This window comes from Nipponia nippon, unplaced genomic scaffold, assembly GCF_047370975.1.
Source record: "Nipponia nippon isolate SJK-2023a ecotype South Korea unplaced genomic scaffold, ASM4737097v1 scaffold_1, whole genome shotgun sequence".
Classification (NCBI taxonomy): domain Eukaryota; kingdom Metazoa; phylum Chordata; class Aves; order Pelecaniformes; family Threskiornithidae; genus Nipponia; species Nipponia nippon.
In genome coordinates, this window is record NW_028262290.1 from 134,929,713 (window position 1) to 134,942,206 (window position 12,494).

General features: G+C 35.6%; 1 protein-coding gene across 1 annotated transcript in view; it reads left to right on the top strand.

The window, feature by feature from the left end:
- Positions 1–12,494, top strand: part of CRPPA (CDP-L-ribitol pyrophosphorylase A) — a 126,260-nt gene that overhangs the window by 8,413 nt on the left and 105,353 nt on the right. The window contains exon 2 of the mRNA XM_087773830.1: positions 227–506. Coding sequence (XP_087629956.1) covers positions 227–506 — 280 coding nt within the window. The remainder of the gene's footprint in view (positions 1–226; positions 507–12,494) is intronic.

A 12,494-nucleotide genomic window follows, 5' to 3' on the forward strand; every position in this document is an offset into this window, starting at 1 on the left:
TACTTTGGTTGACATCCATGTATTGGTAGACATCCTCTCATGTAGTTTTCCCTTTAGGGGTGGAGTGCTAATACACACACAGAAATGTAGACTTGAGTATATTGAGAGATGCTTTATTTAACCATCTTGAATTTCTTTTGATATGAATTTCTTTGTTTCATGGAGAAATCTGTACTTTTATTTAGGCATTCATGTCTACTTTCTGCTTTTGTACTGTTTCTTCTAGGATAAGTTGGATATCCGACATTATTGTGGTGGTCTCTCCTGAAAATATTGAAACAATGAAGTCTATCATTGAAAAATATGGCCACAAAAGAGTTACAATAGTAAAAGGTGGAATAACTCGTCACCGGTCAATTTTCAATGGACTGAAAGTATTTACAGAGAATGAATTTTCCAACCGTCTGCTCCAGAAACCAGAAGTAGTGATTATCCATGATGCTGTGAGGCCATTTGTTGAAGAAGATATCCTTTCAAAAGTGGTTATGGCTGCTAAAGAACATGGGGTATGTACTATACAGCAATGCAACTCTGCAACGTGCTTTATACTGTACAGTGTAAAATCATGATAAATAAGGATTTTTCTAGCAATTACATTAATTATTATGTTGATTTTTAAGTAGAACAGATTTAGAATCCCTATTGTGCGGAGAGGTCAGATGGGGGAGGGAGACATTTTTAAATGCTGCAGGCATTATTTGCTATGGGGTATAATTATTGCCATAGAGACTATCAGTAAGAGATTGAATTAATCAGTAATTTGTTAGCTGAAAGGTAGATTACATAATGATAATTTTCCTTTTTTTCCATGCAGAATTCTCACCTAATGCTAGAGTAGTTCAGTGATTACTAGTAACAGCCAAAGAGAGTACTGCATTGGTTGACACACAAACTTAATGTGTTTTCATCACAAACTTACATACAAATCCGGAATAAGTGGCAAGAGAGCTCTGTTAATGCTAAGTTTTTCTAGAATCTGTAAGCATTGCAAACTGCTGGGGCAAAAGGGGAAGTGGGAAGCCTCCAACCATAGTTGTAGATCCTCCTGGTCATCACTGCATCTGAGGACTGGGAATATTCACAGGAACTGGAAAGATTTCTGAGAAAGTAAGTGATATGTGAAGGGGAAGAGTTGGTAGAAGTTGTGTTATGCAAGTAGAATGGTAGAGTTATTAAAGGCATGCACTAGCAACAAGAGGAACTGGTGGATAAACTGGCTAAGATAGAGATGTAAGAAATCATGACTTAGCCACAGGCTTGTTTGTACAATTTGCTCTCTTTATCTTGTACTTCAGTTGTCCATTAATAAGATAGTAGAATGCTTCCCTACTTCAAGGAGATGATTTGAGGTAGAAGTCATTAGTGACAGCAGATTGTTTGGGTATTAGAAAGCTAGGAAAATCTACCACTGCTTGTCTTTTTCAGGAAATGAGGTAAAAGATAAGCTAATTGACAGATGATTTGCAACTTTGACAGTGGAATAAAGAGTCCAAAGAATGAATTGTGGTATTCCCTTAGCACTCCTCCACCTTTTTTCGGAAACTCATAGTGTAGAAGGGGAATGTACAACTTGTTAAAATATTATGAAAATTAAATCATGTAAGATCTCTCAGAACATTATGTTAGAAATCTAAATATATTTAACTTCTTATTAGTAAGCCTATACTTCTGTAGATTGGCTTAATGAGAAATGGCAATAAAATAGAAACTCTGCTCTATAGTTTTCAGTGATACAGAGCATAAGTTTCCAGTCATTAAAACTTAAATTCTCTTAGAATTTTAACAAGGTTTTTGACCTTTCTCGTATAGCACAAAATAGCATTCCAGAATTGATTCTCTGCCCAAGACTTTAAAATAGATCCCCTTTGTAAATCTGTTTTAAATGTGATTCTTTGAGAGGATTAGAAGAATGGGGTTAATTGCACTGATGTTGAGTTGCAATGAGAATAACTGTTTTCTGAATGTGTTTGTGTTTAGGTGTCTTTGCATGTGATGGCATATCATATCTCATTTTTCTTTGTGTTTAAGTTTTTTAACTCATTCGCTTTTTCTTGAAACTTGTGTGATTTTAATGTAATATTTTTTCCTGGTTTTCTTTTTATTTGGGTGTGAGACATTTTCAGTAAAACAGTAGGGAACCAAGGCAATCTCCATTGACCTTCTCAAGGCAGTGTACTCTAGTTCATCTGAACTTCTGACTGGTAAATATTTCCTTACCTAGATCACTGAAGTATCATTTGATCTCAAAAAGGTGGTCTTATACATTTGTCACAGTCTTCCATTGTATAATGTCTGTCTGAAATGTGCATGGTATTTATTGGCTCTGTGGTGGCTTAGATCCACTGAATTGAGTGAGGCTAGGCCATCAGAGAACTGGAGTCCAAAAGCTGTTAGCTATTGATGTTACCTGACAAAGTAATCAAATTAAGGAACATGAGAAGAACTTAATTTTATTTAACAAATTGGAAAAGCTTCCTGCCAGAGAGAGGTGGCTATCTTCACTTGACAACTACAGAATTCTAAAGAACTAAATGACTGGAAAGCTAAGGCTCTTTCTCAAAATTGACATGCATGGTTTTGAATATCAGAAAAAATTTGCTCAAGAGAAGCTATCATCTTTAGTTCTTCCTATAGTCAAATTCTTCGCATATCTGAAAGGGAGTCAATTCTTCAATCTTTCAGTACAAAAAGTAATTACTTCCTTTTGCATTATGTGGAAAGGTACAAAACCTGGCAGAAACATCATATTAAATCACTAGTGTAATAGGGGTAATGCTGTATTGTTGTTCATCTGCATACCATATAGATAGCATCATTATGAGAAGCTTTAATGTTCTTTAAAATGGCAATTGATCAAGTAAGTTATTGCACTTCTAGCTGCCAATTGTCAGACAAATAAACTGCTTTATTACACTTACTAATCAGTTTGTTATTTGCCTGTAGGAATCAAAATGTACACCTTATCCAGAACTAATAAATTACGCCTTAAATCTCCCAAACAATCCCTTGATTATGTGAAAATATTACTTTGTAACCAATTAAATTCCATTTATGTTTTTGGGGTAATTTTGTAATTAAAATTTCTAGAAACAAATTCTTTATTGCTAGTAAAAGTTGGGAAAAGTGGAAGCTTCAGAAGGCATCAGTCCAAAGCCTCTAGCAATATCTTGTTGCCAACATTGCATTTTAAACAACATAACTAAAAAGAAAAATGCTTACAAGAAAAAAAATCAGAAAGGCGGAGGGGGGGGGGAACTTGTCAGTTCTGCTATTGAGAGTTAAAAGAAAAAGGCACATACAGTCAAAGACTCTTTCTCTAGTTAACAAACTAGATTTGAAAGTATAGTTTATTTCTTTGAAAGGACTGAATCAAAACGGCATTCTTAAAAGCTGGTTTCTGGAAGCTGTCTAACATCATTACTTTATTCTCAGCTTTAGCAAGAATCTGAGCAAAGCGTACATGCCAATGCAGATGTACAGCGCTACTCAGTCTCATGAACTCTTACTCACATACACAATCATTCAAAATAATACCGCCAGACAGAAAACACTGCATATTCTGCTCAGTCTGTTCCTGTCTCTAAGTTCACTCAGACTCAGTGCTGCGGTTATCAGTTTTACTCTATTGGAAGGCTGGAGCAGAAAACATGCACCTATACACACACTGTTCTTTCACCCAGTTAGATAGCAAAATAAAATGTTTTGTGTATGTTTGTTGAGTTGTATTAGGAAAACACGGTGGGTGGCAAACCAAAAAACACTTCTTTTTCTCCCCTGAAGGTGAAGGACGACTTAGGTGGATAAATAGGCTGATCTGGTGTGGGATACTTGAATGGGGACAGCAATGCTGGAGCAGTTCTGCTCTGTCCTTTCTTTGTTCTTTTTCTCTTAGAAGCAATTATCTTTTTATGTTTTCTTATTATCTTCCTCTGGTTTTGCCACATATGGAATATTTTACACATGATCACTGTCTTCTTTGTTATACTCAAAGACTGATTTTAGCCATCTGTAAAGGCTGCATCAGTAACAGACCATTTTTGATTCATATTTATACACTGGGTCATCTGAAGTCATCCTGTGCCTGTGTTCTCAGAGATTCTGCTTTCATTGTATGCTTGATACTTTGTTGGGCTCCTGCTGTCTTGTCAGATGCTTGTGCAAACGCAGAATCAAGAACTGATGACATGTTACCATCTTGACATGATTTTTATTCCATTGGTGGAATGAGTTCTGTAGTTTAGGAGACTCTGACTTATGTCAATGTAAGAATACATATTAATGAATTGTAGGGGTGTTACGTAGCAATTTTAAAAGAAAGTAACATTTGAAGAGCTACAGTATTGTCAAGATCAGAATCTGTTCAGTAGCCCTGAACTTTTCTGAATGTGTGAAGAAATCAAGTGTGGTTTTGCTGCTGTACAGAAAATAGTTATACAATGCATTATTCCTTTTTCAACTCTGTAGTAATGGATAGCTATCAGAAACATACAATGTTTCCATAGCTTATGGCATTATTGGTCCCATAGAAAGTTATAACCTTCTCAGCCAAGTCGTTAATTGTTTTCTGTGTTGAATGGGGAGCTAATGTATTGTTAGCAAATACTTGAATTCTTTATCCTAACAAGATGTAGTGTTTGGTGGGGGGAAAGCACTGGTAAGGGGAGAAACAACTCTGTCATTTCCCAGTCTCAATTTAAGTGATTTAGATGATTCATTGGATTCATTAGGAAGGATGCAACTTATGCAACTTAACCAACTGAAATACATAAATCATAGACAGAAACTTAAATTATTATCTCCCTTTCTCCTTTGCAGCATTTCTGTATTGTACTAACAGAGCCAGCTGTGCCTAATGCAACTAGTATTTAATCCTTTTTAAAAAGGTGATTTAATCCCACATTTTTTCGTTTCTGGAAGTCTACACATACAGTAATTTTTACCTCACCTTTTTTTAGGTAGAATTAGGTTATCCTGGAAATAAATTTTGAGCATAGCTTCCTGTACTTAAATGGTTGCTGAGATCATTTTTATGTAATGTCTGTAAAATGTACCTCATTTAAATTTAGAGAAACTACATATATGACACTGCTGCTGATTTGAGGCTAATTAAGATCTGTATGCTTCATCTGAGAAAACAATATGACTTTGGAAAATGAAGCAGCCTTTAGTAAAGATGTATCTGTTTAGTCACTCAGATTTCTCCTTCCTGCAGCAGATCACAGGAGTAAAGAATAGTTCCTTAAGGGAAATCTCAGCTCGTCCAGCATGTGTGAGGAGCTGAATAAAGGCCTTGGATCATTCGAGCCACTTCTACATGGTAAGATCTGGAAGTGACTCTTAGCCATATCTCTCTGGCTAAGGATTAGGCATGCACACCTCCCCAAGTTTTTCCCTTTTTCATCAAATATTGCACTGAAAAGAAATCTGAGTTTTCATCCAGAAATGCCCCCAGATGCATTTTGGCTGAGTTTGTGATCTGGGTGGTTGTGGCAAGGACAACAGCAGCCCTGCAGGTTAGGTGAAGCTTCTGAAAGCCAACTTGGCCTGTTTCATATGCTGTAATAGTTTACTGGACTGGTTTTGTGCTTACCTTCCTGTTTCCAAGAAGGTAAGTGGGTTGTGGTACGGATAGAACTAAAACTGCCTTGAGGAGCATTGGAGCATGTAGGAGAGAATTCATGAGGTATCAAATTCATACATACATGTATTAGAGTCGCTATTTGAGTCAAACTCACATGGTAAGGTATAATGATCCATTTTACGAGGCCCTTGATAACAGAAAAGGTCTTAGATGAAGCTCGTATAAAGAGGTGACTTGAAATTTTGAATCTAATGGGCTGTAAGAGAAAGAGGCTTGGGTGCAAGGTTTCCTGCAAGGAGAGGACACAAGCAGTTCTGAGAGAAGCAGCTGAGCAAATTCAGAAGGCAAAGACATTTGATAAGCAGGTGCAGAGTTGCTTAGGGAACTGGATGACCACAGACTATAGTGCCTGTGGTTTTGGTTGCTCAGGACTGTGTGTGTGGGAAAGAGTTATTAATTAAATGTTGCAGTTTTGCATTTGGTTGATTAAATTGTGCAAGAGTCCTCTTACAACACCTCAAGATTTTTTTTTCCTTCTGTCTTCATAATACGATGCAAATCGTGTTTAATGGTATGCAATGGATCAGTAGCCTTCACATTATGATATTGTTGATTTTGTAATGATGTAGACTTTCTGGAGGTAAAATATAACTTCTTAACTGTAATTGTAACTCCTGTGGCAGTAGCTTCAAGATTTATACTCCACTGAATACAAATGTTAACTCCTCTTTATATTGACTTACTCTAATATGCAAAATCCTTTGTGGCACAGTGCACACTCACTGATAGCTTTTTGCAATGTAAATCAGTAATTAGGGTATGAAAGACGGCTTGCTGACTGTAAGATGTGTTTCATTACTTGTTAATGCAAGATAATACTATGCAGTCAAAGTAAAATAAATAGTCTTGTTAATTTTAGAGGCAAAAATGATTGTTTTCATGATTCATTAATTTTTATAGCAAATATTCTCTTTAATTTTTGCCACCTAGATTTGCAGTATAGCACTAGTTAGGAACAAGCATTAGTAGAACGAGAAAGTGCTCGTAGCTCATCTTATTGTCATCTTATGTTGAGTGAATGCCAAAATTTAAAGCTGTAAGTATACTTTAAAAATATTTCTAAAAATACTGAAAACTATTGGTAGCATACTGGCTGCACAATTTGCTTTGGAATGTTTAAATTGCTTAGACTGAATTTTACATGCTATAGAATCCACCATAATTGTGTATAATATACAGCTATTGCTGACAACTGAAAAGACTAAATACGTCATAAGAAGGTCTTGAAGCACTATACCAGCATGTGCTGCTCTTTAGGCAGGGGATGCTATGTGTGGTCTGGATCATATACTTAGTATGGATCTTTGGTAGCATTATGCAAACTTTATATAAATTTTGAAGTGCTTTAAAAAAATCTATCAAGAAGAAAACAAAACCTTAATAAATGAGAACATGTTGTTAAGCTTTACCAGTTATTGCACTGTGACAAGAATTAGCTGAGTATGTTGACTAAGGTAATAAGACCTTATTTGGTTAATAATATGATAAAATGTATTTTATTGAATATACAGTACTATTGTATTTATGGTAAACACGAACTTCCTCGACCATTCTCAAATTTCTTACAAGGAATGCACAGATAAGGAATGCACTAGAAGAAATGCTATATCATTTGTATGACACCATTAAAAATGTATATATTGGTTTAATCCTGCTAACTTTTGTAACTTTATTGCTTATTGTATTAAAAATAGTTCATCTGATTTATGGCAGTAATTCATGATACAAGAGCAACATAAATGACATACCCATAAGAATTCTTTTCAATGTGCTTTTTAAAAAAAATCTAATTTTAATATGAAATCAAGTGTTCACATAAATTAGTTGTATCGTTGTTTGCTTTTTCTTAGTGTGTATGTACGTTCTTGGTTTTGCTTCTTTTCCACCTCCAGTATGTTCTTGAGCTTGTTTTCAGTGTTGTGTGTTGCAAAATTGCAGCCTGTGATATGCCTAGTTCTACTTTCTTCCTCCACCTCATATATATATATTTTCAGTTGTGTATTCCTGTCATCCTGTCCTTGCAGGATGTCCTGTCTTTTTGAGGGGAATCTTTTTGGTTTTCTTTGAGAAATCTTACTTTTTTTCACAGAATAACATTTAGAATTCAGCATGTTGTCGATTAGATCAAAACAATATTTACTGACGCTTAGAGGTAAATGCTTTAAATACAAAAGAACAGAAATTATGTAAAGTAGAAAAGAACATGTGCAGTCTTAATTTTTGAGCAACAGTTTCTGTTATTGGTAATCTTCTTTATTTTGCTATAGCTAATTGGGGCTCTGACATGTCTTGATGTACATGTACTATCCCCAGTTACTCAGATAGTATGTTCTGATAAAGGTGACCTCATTAGAAGAAATGTTTTCTTTTTCTTAAACAGTGTCATAAATATACATTACATTTATTTAAGGCATCCTGTGTCTTTGAAGTCAGTTCAATGTACAACATAGTGTCAGCTCCTTAACATTGGATCAAAGTGTATATTAAATTTCTGATTAAACATCCCCTCTTTTGCAGCTAGGAATAAACACAATTATAACTTCTTCCTTCCTGGTGTTGGTTTAAGATTAACATGTGCCCAATTTTAGTGAGTTTGACTGTTGCTCCTAGCCAGCTGGGTAAACAGACTTTAAGGAAATCAGGTGAAGTTTAGCATACAAGCCTTTTTTCACAGTGTTCAAAACTTTTTACATCTGTTCTAATTAACCTTCTTTTTGTCTCGCTGATGATTAGGTTTAATATCTGTGTTACCAGGCTTGTTTAACATTTCAACCAGTGCTGTCCTTGGGCAATTAAAAGCTGCCAATACAAACATGTCAAGATAGCTGGAATTGGACTGGTTGGTGATACTGCCTACATAGAAGAAATTTTAGTGGGTATCTCACTCATGAGAATCAAAGATGATGTGCCCATAATGACTATGAATTTTCATTTTTTTTTCAACAAAATTAAAAATAAAGTAATTTAAGAATTATTCTTGTTGTTTAAAAAAAGGAAGACACCTGGCAGAAAGAAGGTGACCTTTTTTTCTTCAGCCTTAATCTCTAATGGATACACAGCCCAGGTTGCAGATTGCACTTGTTTGTCGGTAGAAGAAATAGGTAGAAGGAATCCTGTCCCCACCACAGCACTGCCATGCAAATTATGTCTCTGCTACATGGTGGAGTCTGGGTGTGAGTGTGGGTGAAAGTATGATGTGCCCTGGACTCAAATTTGTGTTTCTGCATGATAATGAGAGTACCTCTACCTTTATTGTGGTCTGCTATTCTTTACTGAGTCATCCTGGTTGTCCTGTAGTCCCGACTGCATGCCATATCTGGTCCTTTAAGAGAAGTGTGCAGCTGAGGTACTGGTTTGGGGGGGGGTGTCTTTTGGACATGACATTAACAGAAGGAGTTATGGGAGCAGATGGTGACAGGTTTGAGTTGAACCCATGCAGCCAGACTGCTGCCTTGCCTTGCTGTACAGCAAGTAGGTGGGTTCTGGGTACAGAAGGAGGTTATGAACTCTGTGAACTATGTGCAGGCTTGAACCAGTTCGGTTTGGAAGTTTGGCTAGTTCGGGCTTGAATATGTGTTCACACCAAAGTTTAGAAAACTTTGCACATATAGCCAAATTGTAGTTATCAACTGTACTTCTGTATAGGAGTGGTAGCTTATAGTTTGTGTCATTACTTTGTCTATGCCTCAATCTTTTCCATCCAAATAGAATTGTTTTGCCAGGATTTCTGTAGATTGGAGAAGGAAATACTCTTTAAGTCTTCCCTCTCTGCAGCGGAATCATAAAACTTCTCATAGATTACCACTTTTGGTTATAAAAAGATAAACTGTAGCCCTAGACAACAGCTGGATACAAAATGCAGAAAAAGAAAAGAAAAAAAGAAACATAAGACAAAAAGATGCGATATTTCAATGTGATACCTTGAATGTGCATTGGAAGAAATTCTCTAATTGCTTTATTTTACAAAAAAATTATATGACTTTGTTTTATTAAATAATCTCTCCTTCAGGTTTACAATATAAAAGATTTGAAAAGAACATCCTCTTAAATACGTGAAATATTTTAATCTTATAATTGAGTTTTTGAATTTTGCCTTGAAGATTGTTTGATAAATTTGCAATAAGAAATCTTTCAGTAGAGACAATTCTTCTAACTTAAATGGTAATTAATGTGTGGCTGAAGCATGTTGATTACTATAGATACAATTAGTTTGAGTGCAGATATCTGCATAGAAATGCATGTTTCTACCTGTTTCATGCATCACAGATCCTATGTTTATTTCTGTATTTTTTCATACTGTAGGTGGCTGTGAATGCCCTTCATGGCAAGTGGTTTGATCTGTGTGAAAGAATACTTTCTCTGGAGTAACATGTGGAAACAGTTTGATGGAATAAAATGAGAAGAAATTAATCATAGCTTTTCTGAGCTTCCTTCGCTGGTTCATAGCCAGACCTAATTTAGACTGAAATCCTTAGGAGATGGTAGTGTTTGGTAAAATATAAATAATTTTTCACCTAATAAAAAACATTCCAGGACATATTTGTAAACTATTAGATACCTTCCTTGTCTAAATTAACATCGATTGTTATTGTTATGTAGTTGAACAGTGTCCTAATGCAATCCTTATCTTCATGGAAAAGCAAGATAAAATTGTTTGTATACAATTTACCAAATTCACCTCCACAAAATTGACTTTAATGGAGTTCCAAGATGGATGTATTTGTCTTACTAAGTGTGACTAGCCAGACAGTCTCCAGCGTACACTTTCAAAGGAGACAGCTGCTCTGAAGTGATGAAAATATTTTCTAATTTCTATTTCCACTGTATATATGCAAGACAGGTTTATTTTTCCTAAGACAGGGTGACTAAATTATTTGGGAGTCTTGGTTGAGTACTATTTTGCTTGTCAGAGCTGAAAACAACTCTGATTAAATAATTAAAATTAATAAATATGAATATTGAGAAAACATTTAAAAACATGAAAATAGGGACATTCTTTTAAAGGTAGCACTCATAAGCTATGCTTGTATGTATTTGACATCAGGCCTATTCCTAAGTAATTTTAAAACATTGAATCGAATGCAGTTAGGATGATTGAAATATAAAATGTACATTTACTTAATGCTACTAGACAGCTGAGAAGTTAGAAGGCATAGGGAAAATGAATTTCAGGGGCAATAGAGCCTATGAATGGAAAAGAAAATTATGGTTGGTGTAATTAAAAAGTAGAAGGGAGTCATGCTGAAGGGATGAGAGAGTCTTCTTATTTAGAACTAGACTCTGTAAAATTTTAGGCTGTGATTCCCACTCACTTGAAGCTCAGGGTTGCAAACTGGCTGTGTAAGAGAACTTGGTAGGTCTGCAGTAGTACTTGGGGTGTACTGGGGACAGGGGTGTGCCAAAGACATAGCATACGTTTTTTTTTTTTAGTATGCTAGCCTGCAGGATCTGTGGTTGTCTGAGCTTGTTACCACTCTGTTGTAAAACAAAAGGAATTGTAGTTGTGGTATTTTTTGTAAGGATTTTGTGCCACTGCAAGTTTTTTTCTTTTTCTAGTCCATATCATTCAATTTGTTGAGCTTTGCAGTTATTTAACATTGTTCTGTTTCGACTCTGATTACCAAAAATGACCAGATCAGTGATGCGGGTGTGTTGGTTTTCGTGCTCTTTTGGAGCTTCTGGCTCTCTGATAACTTGTTCTTGGCAGATTGTATTCTAGATGTGGAGTGTTGGTCTCTGCGGAATAATGCACTGTGTGTTGGCGGTATTTGTAGCCTAGATAATTTCTTGCTTGTGATATAATCTCCATCTTCCCCTCTAATCCTTTTGGAAATTTTAATGGGTTCTGGGTTTTTTTTGTAAATAAAATGAGGATTTTCAGTTTTTATGAATATTCAGTAAAAGCAAGCTGTACTGCATTGTGTTAGCCAGGTTGCTGTGTTGTGTGTAGGCTTCTGTGGCCTAAACATTCATACTTCATTTTGTAATAAGAGGTGTCATCAATACTGCTTGGATTTTACTCTTCTTGAACTGACTGTGTTGTCTGATCTCAAAACACACCCTGGTTACGTATTCACTGAATACACACATCTAAACAATTTCTTGTCAGTATAAAAGTATGATAAAATGAGAATACAGTGTTACTGTTTAGTGGAAAGGTGGATTAGTATGCCCTGGACTTGTTGAAAATGCTTATGATCCCTATTATACTGACCTGCGTGATGTACTTCACTCTCTACTGTTTTCAGTCACCATTGAATCTTTAAATCTTGAATGTATGCTGTTCTCTACACAGTTATGCAAAAAACTGAATACAAAACTGAGAACCTGTTTGTAAATGTTTTTGATTTGTGCTGTTTAAAATTGGTTATAAAAGACACCTGTTGTTTCTAAAAGCATCTAGAAGCTGGTTCAGTTTTCAGCAGATGGATGGATGAGCTTGCCTCTGAGAGATACCAGTCTGTCACTTCCACTGAAGTTGATGGAATTCTGCGTTCTCAGGGTATTTTAGTATTGTTTTAAGGAAATGATAGATTAAAAGGATGTTTTTTGTTCCAATATTTTGTCTGCAAAATAACCAGTTAGCAGTATTTGTTTCCATGTCTGTTATGCTATGAAAGAATATTTTAAGAGCTTGTCCACAGATATTTTGATATTTTAACTGATTTATTTAACAAAATATGCAAAAAATGGGGGAAAGAAGTGTATGCATTTCCTGGACATGCCAGGTTCACCAAAACTAGTGCTTGACTGTCTTTGAAGTGGAGTGGCTTAAAGGCTGTGAAGTGGACGTTTAAAGAAATTCAGTTTAACTATCCATTACCTAACCACTTCACATTCAGGAAGGGTGTAT